Below are 21,343 nucleotides of genomic sequence, written 5' to 3'. Positions count from 1 at the left end.
CTTGAGTAAAAAGAAATAGTATCATTTATTACACCAAAAAATGCTGCTTAAAAAAGCAGTGAAGCTTTCAGGCACACAAGATTTCTTCAGGTCTGTGATGAAAACAGTCCTAGAGTTAATTGCTATGCCCAACCTCAGAGGCTAAGCCCCAAGAGGGGTTTGTCTTTTGCTTTTTTTTTTTCCCCTTCTCAAACATAATGCGCTCGAACAACATGTGGGACACAGGCCATGTTGTGTGGCTGATGGTTTTTTCTGTTTGTTGAAAGTTGCAAACTGGTACAAAACAAGTTTGTTCTTCATTGCAGCCAATTTCAGCCAGAGCTGAACAGGCTGTTCCCAGAGTCATCAAAACCTATGTAAACATGGCAGATTGACATTTCCGCTAACAGATGGTCCATGGGGGATTGCAGTAGAGCTGCCTGTTTCTTTCCACGTTTTTTGGTATTCACAAGATGCCTGCAAGAAGGTTTTCAAGTTTGCTCTGTGTGTGTGTCTGCGTATGATGCTCAGATCTCTCTGATGGCAAATATGCATGCAGGCATCTCTTAACAGGACACACATTTGGTGCATGTGTGCAGATTTGTGTAGGTTCAGCGCTGAAATTTCCAGGCACTATTTGCTCAGTAACGTATGTTCCTTGGAAGAGGCACAGAAGCCATCAGTCAGGGATGTAGCTGCAGAAAGCTTTTCAGATGGCAGCAGAAGCAAATTGAACACGCTCCTTGAGCACTCGCATGTGGAGATATTCCTTATTGTGAGCTCTCTGTGATCGCTTGGTTGATTTCTCGCTATTAAAGCGTAGTTTAATGATTGTCCACTTAGAAACAGAGCAATTAGGGAAGGCTTTTGGCTCAGAATATATTGTTGAGGATTGCAGAGAGAGAAATGGAAAAGACACTGCCTCAAGCATCCACATCTAAATTAGCAAATGTTTGATAGCCACAGTGCTGAGCTTGGACATCACTGTTCTGCAGGGTGTTGGCATATCAATGAAGCCTTTCACTATTTATTTGCTAAAAATTTGTCCTGAGGCAGCAGCAAAGCTTTTGTGACTTGGGGGTGGTGCTGGGATGTAACATGGCTCTGCCTCCCACAAGGTGTTGAGCCATTTGGGTGCCTGAGTGAAGGTGGACAGAGAGCTTGGGAGCAGCTCTGGCTGCCCTTCAGCACATACACGAGTGCTGCAGTGTCCTTCTGCCAGCCCTGGCAGCACGAGGTGGCATTTGCTTCTTACTAAATAGCTGACTTAGGAATGCCTGGCTCACATACAACATCTGGTGGTGTATTTCTACCTAATTTTCAGCCAGATGGGCTGAGGCACAAAGAGGTCAAATGACTCACCCAAGGTCAGGCTGATGTCAGAAATCTCCTCGCTGTCTCAGCTGGACTCACACTACGTTGGCAGTTGTTGGAATAGATTTGGCCTAAGGAGCAGCCACATATGCAGAGCAGGAACCTGGGCTTCTGCTGGCAGTGAGCAATAAAGGGTCCATGGGTTTGAATAGATGTGCAGGGTATCTTCACCCTACACAACATCATCCTCACATCACCAGTGTTCTGCATGCATGTGTAAAGTCGCTGTTGTCGTGTCAGGATTTTCTCCTCTTCTTCTCTGCATCAGCCTCTCTTGTACCCACACAATAATGTAGCATCTGTGGAACAAAGCCAGAGATAATGGGCCTGTGTGGTCCTTAAATATGAGTTGTGTGTTCATGTGTATATGTATGTGAGTACTAGCAAGTACTTACCTCAGGTACATGCAGGACAGCCCAATAAAATCAAAACCTGGAAAGAAAATACTTTTCTGCCTGTGAACTAATAGTCTGAGTTGTTAAATAACTTCAGCTCTTAAAGACACACATTTCCCATACACAGAGGTGTGCATTCAACAGTTTATTGCAAGGGGAAGCTGAAAGAACCCAGAACAAATTGCGTTCAGCCCATATAATTTAATTAGATCTACAAACAAGGTAACACTGGTTGCCCAGGGGATTTAAAGCTGAGCAAAGAATTGCTTGGTGGTCTGTTGTAAAAAAAAAAAAAAAAAAAATTAAAAAAAATTAAAGCCCCCAGTTTTGTGCCTCTGTGTTGATGAGGAATGGCAGAGTGTTTTCCTAAGTCCTGGCTTGGAGCAGGAGCTTTTGTCTGTGCTGCAGAGCGAGTGGTTTAGCAGAATGTCGAGCTCTTATGGGAGCACACAGGGCACTGCCCAAGGGTGAGGGTCCTCCTCTGTGATGGGGAGCATGGCTTCTGCCAAAGCAAAGACTGTGGTCACTCAGCTCCAGATTTCCCTGTCCCTTCCCAGCTCTGTGGTATTTCTCAGTAGGCTTGTTCTGCTCTGGGCTGTTGCAGCTTTGCAGGGAGTTGATTTTAGTGGACCTCTAAATGATGTCTGTGCCATGATTTACCCACTGAATCAGTGGAAAGCCCCTTATGCAACCAGTTGTGAACCATCTGGCATCTTTTATCCCTGTGCTCTGCATCAGCCCATGTAACAGCAATAAAGCCAGTTCTAAGGCAGGGACCGTGTGAGTCCATTGCACAGCATTTTTATTTTGATGCTATCAGAAGTGTCCTCCACATTTATGGTATTTTCACAACTTGCATTTTCCTTTTTCAAGCTGCTTCTCATTTCATGTGTATGAGGATAAGAATACATGTCTGTGATAACTGCATCTTTTCTCCTGCCACTTTTCTCCTGCAGTCTTCATGGAATAAATCAACCAACCAGGCCTGGACAAACAGCATCACCAGATATGGGGACACCATCACCAAAGAGCCTCTCTCTGCTGTCAATGGGTCACTGAAGCTCCCCTCCAGTGCAGGGCAGAAGCTTCTCTTACAAGCCCTGGTTTATGACGCTGTGATGGTGGGTGATGATGCTTTGTTGACTTGTGTGTTCTCATGTGGGTTTCCATTTATTTCTCCATCTTCCTTTCTCCTTTTTCCAGCCCCTTTCTGTGGGCTTGGTGGTCTGGTGATGGCCAGGTGGGGTCAGAAGCTTGATTGTCAGCAGGGTTGTGGCAGTTCTGGTTCCTGAGGACCTGGTGCCAGGCACCAGCAGTCTGCTTGCAGTCTTTGCTGTGGCTGGGCAGCAATCAGCCTGAGTGAGTTAGGAGCTGCAGTGCTCAGCACAGTCAGTAAGATCTACAGCATGCTTGCCTGACAGAGGAATTGTATTTTTGGCTGTAAGAGGAGTCAAAGATCAAGGGTTGATTTAAACTCCCTTCTCCAGATAGGGCAGAGCAATTTTCAGTGCGCTTGTGTTCTGGGAGGAAATCCTGTTTCTGATATGGCATCACTGGAATAAATATGCACTCCTGTGTTTGGGAGAGTGTGCATCTGTGTAACTGTCTTAGCAAAGGAAGCTGACACCTGCTCAGACTGACTCTGTACCAGATTTCTTTGGTTATTCTTTGAAAAAGTTCATTCCCCCTCCCCAGCAAATACTTCTAAGTAACCTACCTAGGCTGTGGTGTGAAAATCAATTATACACAGGATGTAATTAACATTGTGGATAGAGTTAAGACAATGTTTTACAGCCCAATTACAGGGCAGCATATACAGCACAGCTTACCCATCAGAGTTTGTCAACAAAAGAGAAAAGTGTTAAAATATGTAAATGATGCTCAAAGTTGGCTTCAACAGAAAGTGCAAATTACACGTGGGATATCACTTCCATACTCTGAATTGTCTTCTTGCTGCTACATCACACTCAGCCCAGAATCTGAGCGTTGATTGCCTAGGGAGCTCTTTGTGAGCTTCTACAATAATTTGTCTGGTAAATTACTGAGTGATAATCTCACAAAATGACCTGCTTCTCAGCCAGATTTGTGGAGATCTGTAGCCTGAACTCCACTTAAGCACTGCGGAGCAGAACTTACTGTTTTCTTTCTGAATTAAAGTGCTTGAATTTACACAGACTTTTGCAGGCTGTGACCAGGGCTTCAACAAGCACACACTTTGTAATATGTAGCCAAAATTAAATGAGGAAAGTGAAGGGAGCCCCTTTATCCATCTCAGAAGCCAGTTTCCTACAGTGCTGCCCACTCAGCCTCTAACAATCTGGCCCTTAATATGGAAACACACTGATGAGATTTGAAAATTGTGGTCTTTGACAGAAGCTTGGAGGAATGGTTGCTCCAGCCTGCCAAGAAACTGTGAGCAAATCACTTTGATCCCTTGGGACTGGCTTTCTCAAACGTAAAATAGAAATAATGATCCTGAGATGATTTGAGTTGCTTCTTAAGACCTAAGCCCTGAGAAACATATCAAGATAATGCTTAATAGAGACATGTGTACATCCCATTGCACTCAATGGGATTAAAAATAAATAAATTTTATTGCTTGGTTTGGTCACAGCCTCAGTTATCTGAATTTCACTTATGCTACCTTTTTTTTTTTTTTAATTTCTCCCCTGCTTGATAACAGAATGAAGCAAAGAAAAGCCACCTGCCAGCCAGCCTCCACCATGTAGAAGCAGAAGTCATCGTCCATTCTGATTTTTCAGCCTCTGACAGAGACTACAACTCCCAGCTGCACACCCTGGAGAGCGAAGAGACAGAAATTGAGGACCGGGAGCTGGAAGAGCTCCCCTCAGCAGAGCTGGCTCTTCCCAGTTCCCAGCAGGACACTGGCCAAGTGGTGGTGGACTGTGTGGACAATTTGGAGGTTCAGGCCCAGGCTGAGCTGCTCTGTACCAACACAAAGACTGACAAACCAGAGGCTGTTTGCATCCATGGGCTCACCAATGGCTTCCACAGGCATGGAGAAAGTCTGGATTTGGAGAGTGGAGATTCGGATTCCAGCCAGGAAGGCAGGGGTGATTTGCAGCCAGTCAAGTGCCAGTTGCTTTCCACAGCACCTGAGGAGGACCTGCTCTGTAGTAACTCTGGTTTAACCAGTCCATCCTCAGCATCTGAGAACATGCCACATGTCCACAATCACAAAGAATGAACTAAACTGATTTTGATCACAGCAGGGCTGAAGCACGAGGAGAGCCTGTCCCTATGAGGTGCTGCCTGCCCTCAGCTGGCTGAGCCCAGCAGGAGCTGGTGCAGCATCTCACCAGAGCAGGGCTTGGACCTGTCAGCTCTACAGAGGCCTTCGGGAAGCCAGGTGGGTTGGAAAGGGCCCATCTTCCTCCCACTGAAGCTGCTGAAGAACTGAGTGTTGGTGGGAGCAGGACTGAGCCATCTGCCAAAGTCTGCCGTGGAACCACGATGGAACAGAGCCTTCTGCACTAGTCTGGGGCTGTCACTTCACCATGGCCCTCGAGGCGATTGGCAGGACATCCTTTAACACTGGGAAGTGGCAGAGTGCACCGAGGGATCCTTCTCAACTGCCTCTTCCCTGGGGAGTGCCCGGGCACTACTGACTGCCTGGCAGCGTTGGGATAAATTCTGGCACAGGAGTCCCAGGAGCGGGTGGAAGCCCCAGAAACAAAGGCAGTGAGCTGTAAGCACCAGCCTTTTCTGCCCTCCCGTGGTTAGAAGGATTACCAGGCTCTCTGTGTGCGCTGCTGCAGTAACTACTACTAGCAGGCTGATGTAGTGGCCTTTTATTACACACTCTACGAGTGCCTCTAACAACTTGTACTATATAGAACCTTCTGCAGCGTCTGGGTCTTTTCACCAGCCTGGGCTTTGTTTTATGTAGGTTCTTGTACCTAATATTTTAGGTACACATCTGTCCTTTTAATGTACAACATGTATTTTTATTTCCTTGGAACATCTTTATATTATTTAATTTTATAAAGTGGAATAGTGTGTGGTATAGAGTAGCATTTTTACTACTTCTCTCTTTCTTTATTTTTCCTCCCTAACAACACAACTACCTCATGTCTGTTGGAAAAAAAAAGCAGTAGATCTACTCATTTGTTATAGTCCATTATAGGTTTTAACTTATTCTTATACTGCCTTTTTCTAAAGAATATGTTTGCACTGGTTGTTGACTCTTCTTTAACACATAGTGCTGCAGATCTGATGTCTCTCATGCTTTGTTTCTTGACACCTTCCCTACAGCCAGAGAGTTGGGTTGTGTCTCTCTGTAGGACTGTGTTTTGCAGCAGCTGCCAAAGGAGACTGCTTTAGCTGGCAGGATGTCGATCCATCTTTCCTCAACAAGCTTATACTAACAAATAGAAAGAAGAACCAGCAATTGCAAAAGTAACTTGTGATACTGGGGGCAGGTATTTATTTTCTCTTTTATTGGGTGCCTGTGTGGAGACATCTCAGATGGTTTTGGTTTACAGAGAGCAGCACCCAGCCTTCTGTAAACAGTGGACTTGCTGAAAGCCTTGGATGAACAAGTGAAATTTTCCAGTCACTTCTGATAGTCCTGGCCAAAGTGCTTTTGGGTGCTTTTTGTTTTTTGTTTTTTTTTTTAAAGCAGAGCGCCACCAGAGCCTTAAAATTAAATCTTTGGTCTCCTACGAGTCAGTCTGGCTTGAAAATCATCCACTGACTCTTCCTGCTGATGCTGTATGCTTACTGCTGACATGTCTCTCAGCCTGGCCCTGATGAAGGTGGACTTTTCTCTACTTTTTTTAGCTGGTCTCTGTCCTGCTCTAGGCTTGCATGGTTTGACTGCAAATGCTACAAGAGTGGACCAGCTGCTTGGAGTTAACAACGATCAATAATTCTGTTCATGGGTGTTTGATGAATGTTTTGCCTTCCTGGAGGATTCAGACATCTCACCATTTGTTAAAAAAGTGAAGGAAAAGATACCCACCTTCCTCTTTTCTTGCTGAAATTCTCCCCAGGGTATATGGGGAAACTGCGTGCCAACTTGAGATCCTGTAAAAGACTTTAGATTTTGTTTTTCCTGGTGACGACTGGGTTGGAGGTACCACTGCTTGCAGCATGGCAAACGTCACTTCACCAGCACCCTGCAACCCTTTAACCTCCAGCTTTTCAGCAAATGAGAACCTCCAAGCCTCCATGTACTCTGATGGGAAGGAATATTGGAGCTTCCACTTCTCCTCAGCTGGCAGCATCTCCTCCCAGTATGACACACTGTTCTGGTAACCAGCTGTATTTCCAGTCATTGGGATTGCTCTGTTTCTCCAGCTTGGTGTCTTGAGGAGTCTCAGAAATGCTGTTCCGTGCTCTAGCTAGCCATGACTCTGGAATCTGTGGGACAGAGACTGGAAACCAGTGCCAGTGAGCAGGTGAAGGCAGGAGTTGGTGTGTGTGCTATTGGAGCGAGGAAAACACAAGGAAACATAACTGGGCAGAGGAAGTGTGTCAATAACCTCCAGAACCCACTGCCACAAGACTTTGAAACTCATGACTTAGCAGGGTTACAGATAAGCAGTGAAGTGTTATTGCAGGCAATAAGGGCAATTCACAGTTCCCTGGGAGCGATGCAGTCACAGACGTACAAACCCTCCAGCTGGGCAAGGCCAGGCGCTCGCTGCAGTGCGTGGGGGGACATTGACCTGAGAGGGTGGCCTTCAGGTCCCAGTTCCATGAAGAGTTCTTGCCCTTCTTCAGTGACAGAACAGGCCCTGCACAAACCACACTGCCATTGCCACTTTCCATCCAGGATGGTAGGAGTGTGCCACACTTTTGGGGGTGCTCCCTTGTACATGCACCCCCTGCTTTGCCTGTACAGCCTTCAGCAGTCCTACAGCCCTGAGCTGCCTGAAGGCTGTCCCTGCCTGTCACTGCAGCTCACTGCAGCAGGAACAGTGGGCACCATTCCCCTGGATCACTTTGGTCTGAGGACCAAACCACACAATAGTTAGAGGCTCAGAGAGCTTTGGGGAGATGCAGCAGACCACAAACAATTTTGTTTATGCATCCCCAAAACACTTTTGTCACCGTATGCTGAGGCTTGTTCTGATCTCATTACACTTCACCAAACTATACTAGGGTGTGAAGCTGGCAGTGTTTGGCTGTCCAAGAACTGTGGAGGCCATGGTCTGGTAGGGCAAACCTGAGTTGCAGAAAAGCCAGACAGTTCCCTTGGAGCCAAGAGGCCACCACTGACCAGCAGCACCAAAGCTGTCCCTGGATGAGCACACGTCCACACAGTGCTGGATGTCCTTGTCCAACTCAGCTGTGCTCCAGGTCCCCCCTGCCCTGAACGTGCAGGGACCTTTCAGTCTCAGCTGGAACTGAATCGAAGACACATAATACACTTCTGATGTGTAAAGCTGAAACAACCAGTGCATCTATTTTTTTATCATGAAATAAGTAGCTTTTTCTTGCAGATTTCTCACAGGCACACAAACTGTTGATACCTTTAATTACCCATCATGCTTAATGTTCCTGCACACCAGGCTCCTTTCTTCATTTTCTTCCTTTCAGTAACACTAAAGATTATTGCTGTTCAATTTTTTTGCTGGTGTATATTGTTTTACATTGTTAAAATGTCAGGTTTGTCTCACTGGCATAATTTTCTAGTATTAATGTTACTTTTTGGCTACACAACTGTATATTCCCCATGCTGCTGTGAGAGTCACAATTCTCATCCTTTTATTTCTTTTCATTTCTTGTTACATGAAACATGCAACTCAGATAAAAACCTCTATCAACTTTTTGTTGACTTGATTTCTTACTTAACAGGCAGCAAAGTTCTGGTTTAAATAGTTCAAATGAGATAACTTCTGATTTAGAGTTGTGATTTTTTTTACATTACTAGCTAACAATCAGCCCATGAAATATTGCTGTGTAAAAAAACCCAACCATTTTAATAGAACGCTGTATATGGTTTTGATCTCATTAGTAATAGGTGTTTTGAAGGAATCATTGTGTCTTTTCTAATTGCTACTTTTGTTAGAAAAGAAGTGTTTAACCAGCAGAAATCTACCATCTACTTCTGTTACTGTATTCCCTTGCTTGTATTTTCAAGTTAAATTTCATTTTCTGCACAGTGCATAAAGATGTGTAACCAGAACTTGATCTTGTTTGAAGGTTGTGTCTGTGTTTGGTTCCATACTGTACTTTATTATAACTTTCTTTCTTCAGACACTGTTCTTACTCCACAAATACTCTTTAGTGTTAAAGTGTAATACATTGTCCTTATATTCCTTAACTAATGAGTTATTAATAAAATGTTTTTTTAAAAACAGTGGAATTTATCTTACAGTTAAGTCTGCTCCTGCTGTGTGAGGCTGTACCTTGCTGGCAGAAGCAGTGGTGGGAGCAGAATGCAGGATTCACACTCACGCCACTTCAGCACCAGAGCTCATCACTGTGAAGGTTGTGAGATGTTACCAGTGGGTACCTGGTTCCTTAGGGATTCTTCTGGAATTTCAGACATGAGCAGAGTTTGGATTCATTAGGCATTTCTGGATGCTTGCTGCTTTCTCAGTTTTGAACTGATTCCTTTAGGAAAAACTATTTGTCCAGTTTCATGCTTTATCTTGTTGGGAAACTTTAATGGTAAAAATAAGTAGAGGCATCTAGCAGATGAGTGGTGAGAGTTCTCTTGGATGGCACACTGGGCTGAGCCCTTGGTGGCTTGTGTCCAGCAGGATTGGTGAGAGGATACCTGCCAGTGCCCAAGGACACTACTATTACCCTCCTGTGCATCTCCCTTCCTGGGATGCATTCCCTACTTCAGTACATAGTTTCCATTATTACTTTATGCTGCCACGACTACAGAGCCATAAAATCTCATTTTATCTGCATTACAGAGGTAATAAATCTGCACTTAGCACAGTGTTCTCTGATAGTGGTTAAAGGGAACTCTGTCAGACTGTAACTCTGATGAGTTTTTCTCCTAATGATAGGTAACCCCACAAACGAGCAAGGAAGGACCTTGGAGGGGGTGATGGGTGACTGCAAATCACTCTTCCAGCTCCCAGTTCACAGCATAGGATGCTGATTGGAGGCTGCTGAGAGGAGCCACGGTGGGATGGAATGGATGACAGAGATGGACTGACACAGCAGTTACAGGAGAGAAGTGAACAGCAAAGCATCAGGTTGCATTTCTTTCTCTTCCCAACCTTTGTCACCCCGACACACTGTGTAAGGATGCAGCTGGAAATACACTACAGTGGGCTTGGGTTTCTCCTGGTCTCAGGTAATTCAGGGAGTTACAATTTCCAGTGCAGTGCATGGCCCACTCAGCCCTCTGGAACAAGGCACAGCATGAGACGGTGGGCTGTGTGATGCAGTGAGGTGGTCAGGTTTGCTTCACAGATTCTCAACAGACTCAGAGAAAACGGTTTCTGCTGGGGAAAACATCTTCCAGAAGCAGATCCCGGGGTTGTCCCAGCACTGCTGGCATGGCTCTTGGCTCAGTGCCTCAAGGTGAGTGCCACAATTTTAGCTCCCACTCCCCGTTGCTCACTGACCATGAAGTGGATGCTAAAACCCTGCATCTTCATACATAAGGGAAAAGCTCCCAGGCTGTTAGCAGGCAGGGTAACCACAATTACACATAGAATAATAAATGGAGTGAATTCAGACAAGTTAATCTCCCACTTCATCCACTGAAACTACTAATGGTGTCTTGGGGACTTCAGTTTGCAGTTAATTGGTGTAAATCAGGAGCACAATTGGAGCTGATGGAGATTTGCTGTGCAGGGAGTGAGGGGTGAGCGATGCCCTCAGAGGGCATTATGGAGAGGGAGGGCAGAGGGACAGACAGATCCTGTGCCCCTCAGCAGCAAGGGGGACAGAAGAATGGACCCATCAACTGCTCTGCAGGAAAGGGTTTGGAGCCTCAGTTTGGGCTGGACACCGTCACTCCTGTAACCCAGCTGCTTTTCCAAAGGCTCCAATTTCTGCTCGCAGTATGATAAGCAAATTCCTGCCTCCAGTACAAAGCAACTTTTCTAAGCCCTCATACTTACATATGAGTGCTCTGAATTCCTGCTCTTAGGTGGCTCCAAAAGCCCCAAACCTGCCTATTCCCTAAAAGATCTCATGGTTTTTCATATAAGTCCTATTGTTTGGCCACAGTGGATGATTTCAGAATGTGCCACCAGTGCTGGCACCAGTGTAATTTGCAAAATGTGAAGGTGAACTTGGTGATACCCTAAACACGTATCTACCTCCCCCAGCCCATGGCTGCTGCCAGGGCACATGGCAGCAAAAGCACACAAAATCTGTGGTTAACAGGGAAAGCAGCCCTGTAAAGCACATAGTGCTCAGTTTCTCTTGGAATTATTAATTCCCACAAGCCATCCTCAGTAATAATGGCCACAAGTCCATGATGGCTTCAAGCATTACATAAATGCTGATGGGGCCTCATGGCAGGAGCCAGGGAGTCGGAGCAAGAGCATGGCTGGTGCCAAAAGGTCAGGGACAGCACAGAAATTCAGATGTTACCGTGAGGCTGGCGGAGCCAGAGCAAATTCTTCCCCAGCTGGAAGGAGCCTCGTACAGCTCAACCCTCTGCTAAACGAAGGAAGCTTTAATGTGGAGCAGATGTAGTGACGTCTTCTTTCCTCGTTAGCCGACTCCGACAGGCTCAGGGTGCACCATCCAGGGAAGCCTCACATTGCTCCTCTTCAAAAAGAGATTTTCCCCAGGTTTCTAGGAATGGTTACAGGGTTTAGTAACCCAGTCCACAAAATCTGGTTTTAGTCTGAAGAAAGAAATTGGTTAGGATTGACATTTATTTCATTTTAGTTCCTTTTTGCCAAGCAAACACCACAAAACACTGAGCTGTCTTTGCAGAGCTGGCTTTTGCTGCTCGAAGTGATGATATGAGTTATGTTTGTGGAGAACATGGGCCAAGGGACAGGGTAGGATCAGTTGGAAGGCACAAAATACTGTGTGGGCACAGGAGGTGAGAGCCTTGTGAGAACACGTTATCCTTATTTTATGCCAGGAGGGCAGAAAATTGTCCTGTCCTTTAGTATTTAGGAACACACTCATCCCTTACTTGGCCCTTCCTCACTGGGGCTTCTTCCCAGGTGAGTGGGCTGGTCCAACACCTGCATTACTGACTCGGGTAAGTCACTTAGGACAGCATTAAAACCAGGAGCACAGAGGTGGGACAAGCCAGGCTCTTCTGTGTCCCTGCGAGGTTGCGCCAGTGAGGGGAGACAGGTGAGGGGAAGCCCCCTGATGTATCCCTGGAGCTCTGTGAAGGGAGCCCCGGGAAGCGAAAGTGGTGAGGAGAGATCTGTGAGGGGGCTCCGGTGGCAGGGAGGGGACACCCTTGAGGGGTCTCTGGTGAGGGAGACACAGGAGGGGACACCGGTGACGGGAGACTCCTGGAGCAGCTCTGCTGAGGGGAGACCTGTGGGGCTGCCTCAGTGACGGGAGCCCCGTGAGGGGGCACCGGTGAGAGCAGCCCTGTGAGGGGAGCCTCGTGAAGTGGCACCAGTGAGGGGAGACCCGTGAGTGGGTTCTGAAGACAGGGCTCCTGTGAAGGGAGAAACACGACGGGGCTCTGGTGAGCGAGACACATGAGGGGAGATCGGTGAGGCTCGACCCGTGAGTGGGTGTTGAGACGTGCTCTGTGACGGGAGTGCCGTGAGGGGGCTCCGGTGAAGGCAGACCCATGAGGCTCCCCGCACACTCCCCGCGGGTCCCGGGTGCGGAGTGGCCCCTCACGGAGCAGCCCCCGCCTCTCAGCCCGGCCGGCGCTGCCGGCGCCCCGGCGAATGCGCAAGATGGCGCAAGGCGCTGCCCGCCCGCCCCCCGCCCGCCGGCGGCCCCGCTCCCTCAGCGCCGCCCCCCGCCCGCCCGGCGCGGCGGCGTGTTCGCGCCGAGGGCAGCACCGCTGAGAGCCGCTTTTCCCCTTTTTCCCCTTTCCTTTTTTTCCCCCCTCTCCCGCCCTCCCCACAGCTGGGGGTGGTTCTCGCCTGGCCGCCCTCCCTCCTCCCCTCCCTCCCTCCCTCCCTCTCTGCCGGCGGGCTGCTCCCTCCCCGTGGGGCGCAGGGAGGCGAGCCCGCCCGCCCGGGATGCCATGGCTCCGCCGGGCTCCGCGCTGCCCGCCTGCCTGCTGGGGCTGCTGCTGCTTGTCTGCCGCGGAGGTAAGAGCCGAGCTGGGCTGGGCTGGGCTGGGGGAGCGGGCAGGGGCGCGGACATGGACCTGCCGCCGCCGCACCCGGCACCAGCGCCGCTCCCCGCGGCCGCTCCGTCCGTCCGTCCTTCCAGCACTTCGCGTCCCCTCATCACCCCCGAGCTGGCCAGGGCATTGCTCGTCCCCTTGTCCCTCGCCATCCCCGCCGCCGGTCCCGTTTCCCTCGCTCGCCCGCGGTCACTGGCAGCCCCGCGCTCTGCCCTTCCCCGTGGCCCCGGGCCGCCGCGGGGGCTGAACGGGGCCGAGCAGCTCCGCGTGTGTCCGCCCGGGCGGCGTGGGGTCCCCGCGGGCCAGCATCCCCCTCCGGGAGGGCGAGCAGGGGTGGTGGCTTGGGGCTGCAGAATCCCACACCAGCCCGTCCAGCGCCTTCATGCGCAGAGATCCCGAAGTGCTCCCCAGAAACTGTGCTTCCAGTTGGAAACCCCTAGTGCGGGGGGCTCTAGGGAGGGACGGTGGTGTTTGTGGAGCCCGAGCCCCCATCGCTGGCGCTGGGGAAGGGGTGTGGTGGCTGCCGGGGCAGTGGTGTGGCTGGCCATCTACCCGTGCCCGGATCGTAAGAGCCGCCGGGATCGTCACCGCGGTGGGAGCGGGAGGCAGCGCCCGACGGACGCGTCGCGTTCGTCCGCAAAGGCTCTGATAGCGACAGGGAAGAGATGTTGGGAGACAAGTTGCAGGGATGAGGGCGATCAACTTCAGACTTATAAGTATGTTGTGCTCTCCTGTTAACGCCGGCTCTGTCCGCATTGGTAACACAGTCCACCAGGCTGGACAACAAAACATCAAAAGAGAGCTTTCCCTGGACCTACTGTGCACATGTCCTGCAGAGAAATGGTAGTGTTTTTCTTCTACTGGTGATGCTACTTAAGCATGGGTCTAATCTGACAAAGATGCTGTTCTGCAGCAAAATACCCGTGTGTAGCCTGTTCTAGTCTCTCTTTAACAGCCTTCTAGATAAGGAAAAGTAGGACCTGAGCAACCTGGGCTAGTGTAAGATGTCCCTGCCCATGTAGGGGGGGTTGGAATGAGACGGTCATTAAAGTCTCTTGCAGCCCAAACCATTCTGTGCTTATTCTATGAACTATTAAAAAAAAGCCGTGTAAGCAGCCCAGCATGGTCAGAGGGAGAAAAATGTGTGTTAGATTTATCAAAGATTAGCAGCTAGGGTGTTTGGAAAGCAAAGCTGTGGGTTAGTCGTATCATAAATCTCGCCACGTGGTCCGTAGCAACCGCTCGAGGAGGAGAAGCCAGTGTAACTTACGGAAAATAGAAGTGGATCTTGTTATTATGTTAAGATTCCTGAGTAGTAAAATGAGGATGGTTTAAAAAGTTTGTTTTGGTTTGGTTTTTTCTTTTATTTATTTATTTATTTTTTTGACAGAAGAAATGAAAAGAAGTGAATATTTAAAAGCAGAACTTTAGCAACTTGAATTTGTGTCTAGGTTTATCGCCTGCTGCTGTCCAAATTGCTCTGTGTTTGTTTATGCTGCGCCTTGGCGGGTCAGTGGCTCCTGACTTCGGAGTGTGTTTTGCTGGCCCCGCTGAGGAGTGTTTGACTACACTTTCAAAGTTTTTTGGTTCTGACGGTTCCCCCCCCCCCCACCTTCGGTGGATTTCTGTGCTCTCGACGTGGATAACAGCGAGCTAAGGTGTTTGTGCGCTCTGCTGAGTTTAATAAACCCTCCCGCATCAGTGTCCATCAGCGCCGGAGCAGCCTCGCCGGGGATGCTGTGTCGGAGCAGTGCGGGACACGATGCTCCACTCCCAGCCCTGTGGTTTTCCAACTCCCCAGAACGCTTGTCTGGCGACTGTGAACCAGGCACGGGGAGCTGTTGGTCAGCGTGCGGGAGTGGGCTCAGCAGCGCGACAGTATTTTCTTTTTTTTTTTTTTTTTTTTTTAATTTCCTGGAGCTCTTTGTTCTGGGTGGTGGACAGCTTTTGTCTGTTATTGCTGAGCCCGGCATTCAAAGGCAGGCATAGGATACGAGAGGCTCCCCGGCTCTGCTCAGTAACAGCCTTGGAATTAAACATCGTCATTTATGTTTAAGTAGGCTTAACTTCTAAATTATTGAAGCTATAAGCTTTCACTAATTTCTACTCTGTATGGCTTTGTTGTCTTTTTTCAGACAAAAAAAAAAAAAAAAAGAAGGATTGCTTTCTACTAAATTGGTGTAATACCCTGTCTTTTTTCTTAATACACATAGAGAGTATCAGGTATCATTTCCCCAGGAACGCTCAGAGACTTGGTATGAAATTCAAGCCCACGTTTGGACTTTGTTTCTCTTGGGAGTTCAACAGGAGAATCTCAGGACGTGGTTTTCCCGCGTGGAAGCAGCAGGCAGCCCATGAAATGGGGCAGGCGTCGCACAGCTGTGTCAGCATGCACCACCTTTGGGACCTGTGCTCGGGGCAGAGCTGGCACAGCAGTGTGAGTGTGCAGCCATCTGTGCTCGTGGCACTCAGGTGCCTGCTGGGGCATCATGGTGCCAAAATTAAACTTTGGAAGTGCATAAAGCAAGGTGAGAGAGGGGGCAACAGGACAGGTTTCTCCCTTTCTAATCTGCCTCACCACCCCTGGCAAAGGGAGTTAGAAATATTAAGCTGGTGTACTTGTGCTTCTTCTTGTTACCTGTCAGGCTCTGGATGTGGCACAGAACAAGTTCCCATGCTCACTTAGGAGCTTGTAGAGGGTTCCAGGGGAGAGGATCTGGGCAGAGAATCCCAGATTCAGGATTGCAGCTTGGCTCCCCACTCCCTTCTATCCTGTTTAATCCCAGTTTTGGCCCATGTGCTGTCAGCCTGGCATGGGCCAGCATGGTTAAGCTCAGCAACACTGCCTGGCAGAGAGCTGCAAAACTGCTTTAATTTAATTTGTGCAAATGAGAAAATCTCTGTCCCTCTTTCTGTCTGCTGGACCTTTTTTATTTCTGATTTCCTTATTTCTTAAGGGTCCTGTGTCACAGTGTGTGAAGTGCCAAGCAGACCCCATGCCAGCCCTTGCTTCACAGACCCTTAGACTCTGCTCCAAAGCCATGGGATGAGCAGATCATGCACTTAATTTTGGAGCCTGCAGCAGATCTGGGACAGAATATGTTTTTTTCTCTGTCCCTTTTCCCCACAATATTTCATAATTTGCACTCCCGGGCTTCTGGCCCATGATATTGTCCTTTTATTTAACTAACAAAACAATGCAAGAATCTACCTCTGTAGATTAAGAATTCCCATTTAAATCAATTGCCTAACATTAGTCAGAAACAGGAATAGTCCATTCAAAATTGCTTTGAAATCACAAACTTATTTGAACTTTAGTGGAGCTTTTAGTTTTACAGAGTTTAGAAACTAATAAATTATGTAGCAGGGCTCATGAAAATCTACCCGAGTCTGCTTATCCAAAAGAATATCCAACATTTTGGTTTTGCAAGAAAATAAAAATAATTGTTTACACATGTTCAGGAGTCATTGGCAAGCATATAAAACTGATGGTTAAGAAGGAGAACATGTCAATAATTGCACTTTAAGAGACGAGAGGCAAATAGGCAAGTGCATGAGGAAAGCTCTGAGCACACTGATCTGGCCTTGCTATTATATCAGATGTCACCATTGTATCGCACCTTCCACTCGAGAGCAGCCCAGTCACTTAACAACCCAGACCTGCTCCGTGTTGGTAATTTAAAACCAGAGTTTCAGAGTGGAGTCAAGGATTTGCTGCCAGTTTTGGTGTTTTTGTTTTTGTTTTGTTTTGGGGTTTTTTTGTGGTTGTTATTCTAGCACATGAGATAGTGTTGATGAAGCTGATGGCAAGTCAGGGGATGTGGGTAGTGGTGAATGGTTCTGCTGAGCTGTGAAGATGCTTTTGCAGAAGGGTCATTGCTGCTGAAACCTGAGAGTTCGTGAAAAGAGAGAGAAGAGCTCGTGTTTCAAGGCGCTGGTTTTGGAGGAGCAGGGATCCATGCAGTGCTCTGCTCTTTGAAAAGAACCAAGATGCTTTCCTCCATCCTGAATTTCAGGGTGGGAGGTGATAAGGCAGAGGGAGCAGCAGGGAGGAGAGAGCGCTGAGTTTGCTTTTTGTAATTGTATTGCTACTAATTGTATCCCCTGGATACAATTAAGAGTTTCACAGTTTGTCACACTAACTTTCCTGTGGGAAAGACCTTCCTTTCCTTTTCCTTGCATGCCATCCCTGCCTGCCAGAACTCAAGCTGAAATTCAAGGGCTTGGTGGCAGGGCTGTGTTGGCTGGTGGGGTTTGGCACTGTGATGCCAAGGTGCCTGTGGCTTTTTTGGCAGCCTTGTGCCATCATGCCAGCCACCATCTCTGATCCATGAGCACTGTCACTCACTGAGTGGCCAGTCCATTTCCTGCTGGGTTTGTGCAAGGGCCTGGCTGTGGGGACAGCCACCTCCCTGATGCTTTCCTGCAGGGTTGGAGAATGAACCAGCCGTTCCCCTGTCCTACATTAAAGCAGCCTCGGGAGCTGAAGCCTGGGGGACCCTGGCTCTGGCACAGCATTTCCCATCTTGGCTGTGCCTTTGCTCTGTGTTTGTGCACGGTTGTTTCCTGCTCTGTGTTTGTGTCGCTGATGCCCTCTGCGGTGAGGCTGTGATCTGGTCAGGGCTGTTAAACACGTGGGGAATGCAAATAACAGCGCATCCTACTCGGCTTGCTGCCATGCTCTCAGGATGCCTTGCTGTGGATGGAGCTACTGTGGGTAATTAGCTCAGGAAAGGTCTTTGCCCTTTCCAGCTATACCAACAGGTTTTATTCTGCATTCTTTAGAGATGGGGGAGCCCACAAGGACTTGGAGCTTGTCCTAGAAAGGCTCTTTGTGCTGTGAATGCTTCCAGCTTCCACAGTGTTCAACAAGCAACCTCCTGGGATTTGCTCAGTCTGGTCTCAAACATCTGAAAATTATTTTGGGCAACTTCTTTGGCTTTCCATGCTCCTTCCCTTCCTCAGCTAAAATCGGTGTCCCCAGTGAGGTCAGTGATGCTGGGTGTTTTTGGGCTCTCTGTCAGGTGGCTGAGAGGTTGTGTTATCCCTCTCTTTTAGGAGGTCAGAGACCTCCTGCAATCGTTTAACGAGTGGATGTGGTTTATGCTCCCTGATGGAAAAATCGCTTTATATAACCTCCTGTCCAAAAGGAAAGGGAATAAAAAATTCTGAGCTAGTAAACTTTACTGCCAGCAAGATGTGGGGCCTGTTACAGCCTATTCTCCTCTTCTTTAAATGTAAATTTTCTGGATGCCCTAAAGAGCCAATTTGCACTTTACTGCGGTGCAGTGCTTTTCTCCTTAGGGTCTGGGTCAGGCTCAAGGAGATTTAAGAGGGCACCAGCTGGATTTTTAGGCTGCCAATTTCATGAGCCTGAAGCTTGTTATAATCTGTTGGAGAACATCTTTTAGGTCCATATATCTCTTCCTTCCATATCCTTCCATCTGCAGAAGGATTTGAATGAAAAACAACCCACCACTAGAAAAACAGGAGCTATTTTTCATGTGCACGGCCCAATCTACATCCAGGTTTTTGGTCCTGATACTCACCTATAAAATCCCACTAAAATCCTCTGGTCCTGCACATCTTTTGGCTTTATTGGAGCAGGACTGGAGCGGTTATCCTTGGTGGTGGTTATGCTGCTGATTAAGGCTGTGTTATGCTGGGAATAAACACAGTAAATCAGAAGGGGGCAAATTTGTGCTGATGTGAGGCAATTTGCAGGTGGATGTCGTGCTGTTTGTGTGATGAGGAAGGAGCTGATGTTACCTCGGTCTCCCCAGCAGTGCTCCCAATGATGCTGCACCAGGAAAAGTGGGGTGGACCCAACTGCTCCCACAATATCTTGCCTTGCCACAAGCTCAGAACGGGCCATTGGCAGCTTATTTCATCCCTCTGTGATTAATGTTCCCTGTCTAGAACAGGAGGTATAATATGGGCTTCATCTGTCAGGACCATGTGCTCCCAGGCAGGGATGGCCCTGCTGGCTGTGGGTCTGGATAGGGTCCAGGAGGATGAGCCAGGATGTGACTGAGGTCCTTGGCCATGGATGTCACCATTAATTAGAGTGGTGACATTAGTCAGCCACTGAAACACAGGACGGAAAGCCAAAATCGTGTTTCCCAAATGGAAAAGGACAATAGAGGGGTACAAGCAAGTTCTTTGGAAGCCCTGAATGTGCATCACAGTGTCAAGTAAAAAATAATTAAACTTTTTTTTTTTTAAATGTACTTCAAAGTGTCGTTTAAGCTTCCCATTAATTCAAAGTTCTTTCTCTCAGCACTAAATAAATCTCTTGGTTCAAAAGCACAAGTGCTAATTGGTTTCTCTGAGTATGCCTGGCTGCTTGATCAATAGGGGAAATAGTTTTTGTTAAATATTTGCACATATAGTCACATATTATATTGCTCAGGGAGATGGTAAATGTTTCTCAAAAGGAGACTTGTAGAATGAGGATTCCAGTAATTTTCTTGTGGCCTTTATGTCAGAGCTAATCACGCTTCCTCCCTCCATCCCTTTGCAGAGAGCAAAGCAGTTTTCCCTCGCGCGCTGCGGCGTCAAGACAAGCGGGCTGTTCAGCTGCCTGCCTGATGCCCCGACTCCAACTGCAAACTGGAGCTGCCACGAGCAGAGTTGTACAGTTCCTGCCTCGAGCAGGGAGTGCCTGTGAGCCACGCTGCCTCACAGTCTGTTTTGGGAGGTACCTGGGATTTGTGTGGGATCAGAGGGGTTTAGATACACAGCCAGCTGTTGGAGAGGGATGGGGCTTTCAGACTCCCTGAGTGAATGTGCACAGCCTCAGCAATTTCCTTGTGATCTCTCAATTAATTGCACTTTTACTATTTCCACGTGTCTTTGGAGTGTCTTTAGTTCCAACTTTGCAGAATAATTTCTGTGCCTCACTGGTAACCGTAATCAGTTCTTTATGCTGATGGAATTGGGTGGGTTCTTTTCTCCCACCATTGCCTCCTTATCCTTTCTGTGCTCTCCCTCTGGCTCCTCTGAGCTGATCTCTAGAGCAAACACCAGGAACCTTCTTGTCCCAGCATGGAGATTCCTCTGGGAGTGTCTGTCCTTTTGTCTCTCATCCTGAGCATCCTGGGAAAAGAGGGCTCTGTGCTCAGAGTCTGCCTTTAAGAGAGGTGAAAGACAGAGCTTGACTTCTCCCAGATCCCCAGATAGGGTGAACTAGCTTCTCCCCATGCATCTGGTTAGCTGGTCACCTGGGCCTGAAACTCCAGGAAGGAGGCAGCAAGATTTCTTAAAAGTCTGATAAACATCCCATGAGAAAAACCTGAGTTGAGTTGGAATTTGGGTGCTTCTGGACACTGCAAGGTGTCTACAGGTAACAAACCAGTTGCACAGAGTCACGCCTCAAGGCACAGTCCTGCTCTTGAGTGCAGCCCAAGGAAACCTCAGGACCAGTGTCTGTCCCCACTCCAGCAAGTGTCTGAGGACCCCCGTCCTAATTCCGAGCGTCATCACTCCTGCAGTTCAAGCAGCCTGGAGTGAGGATGCAGACCGAATGTTTATGGAGGCAAACATGATTATCTCCAATCACAGGCCTTAATGATGGTTGTTATAATGACAGCAATTGTAGGAAGGGCATGTAATTATGTTGATTCTTCCTTTTATTGTACATATAATAATAAGCTGTTTTATCTAAGAGTACAGGGGTGCTGGGGGAAGATGGGGCATTTATTTAATTGTGGATTTTTTTTTCTGATTGTGCATTAGGCTAAATTCTGAAATCTTCAATTAGAAAATTGAGTCACAAGTCCCTCTTGGCTCAGTATCAGGATGCAAGGGTCCTTATCCTACCTAACTCACCAGAGCACCCACATAGGGAATGGGGCCCCAGCATGGTGTTGAGACTCTGGCCACTTTGCAGAAAAATGCAGAGCATTCATCTAATTCCTTAATTTTCACCAAAAAAAAGTAATTGATGGGTTTGTGCTGGCTGCAGTCTGACTTGCTGAGAGGACCCCAGGGCTATCTCATAAAAAAAGAGTCACAGTGAGCGATAGATCACCGAGATGGCTGGAGCTAGACTGACATTTTAAGACTTAATGGGTTAATAAAGTGTGTGTTTTAGGTGCCTGTCACTAAGTGGGGTTTGTCCATTCCTTGCACACACTCATACCTCGTTGGCAGTACCTTTGGCCTGGCCCTGCAGTGCCACTGCTGTCTTTGTCTGCTCCGTCCATCTGCCTCGGCTCAGGTTGCACTCAATGTTTATCCCCCGTAATCCAATTTAAGTTGCCGTAGAAAGCAGTGGGGATTTACAGAAAGAAAGAAAAAAAAATCTCACTGGGTTTGCAGAGCAGAAAAGACAGCTTTTTTTTCTTCTCTTTCTTTA

The 21,343-nt window shown here is 47.9% G+C and overlaps 2 protein-coding genes across 3 annotated transcripts in view; both read left to right on the top strand.

Moving 5' to 3' along the window:
* Window positions 1–9,084, top strand: part of IGDCC4 (immunoglobulin superfamily DCC subclass member 4) — an 87,801-nt gene extending 78,717 nt beyond the window's left edge. For both annotated transcript variants that reach the window (XM_021552575.2, XM_021552574.2), the window contains exons 19-20: window positions 2,705–2,869; window positions 4,432–9,084. In XM_021552575.2, coding sequence (XP_021408250.2) covers window positions 2,705–2,869; window positions 4,432–4,956 — 690 coding nt within the window. In that variant the 3' untranslated portion in view covers window positions 4,957–9,084. The remainder of the gene's footprint in view (window positions 1–2,704; window positions 2,870–4,431) is intronic.
* Window positions 9,085–12,829: 3,745 nt separating this feature from the next.
* IGDCC3 (immunoglobulin superfamily DCC subclass member 3) overlaps window positions 12,830–21,343 on the top strand; it is a 95,520-nt gene continuing 87,006 nt past the window's right edge. Inside the window, exon 1 of the mRNA XM_021552600.3 lies at window positions 12,830–12,946. Within this exon, the coding sequence (XP_021408275.2) occupies window positions 12,880–12,946 (67 nt within the window). The 5' untranslated portion in view covers window positions 12,830–12,879. The remainder of the gene's footprint in view (window positions 12,947–21,343) is intronic.

Source organism: Lonchura striata, chromosome 11, assembly GCF_046129695.1.
Source record: "Lonchura striata isolate bLonStr1 chromosome 11, bLonStr1.mat, whole genome shotgun sequence".
Classification (NCBI taxonomy): Eukaryota; Metazoa; Chordata; class Aves; order Passeriformes; family Estrildidae; genus Lonchura; species Lonchura striata.
Note: the sequence above shows the minus strand (reverse complement) of the source record. Positions and strands in the feature narration are given on the sequence as shown.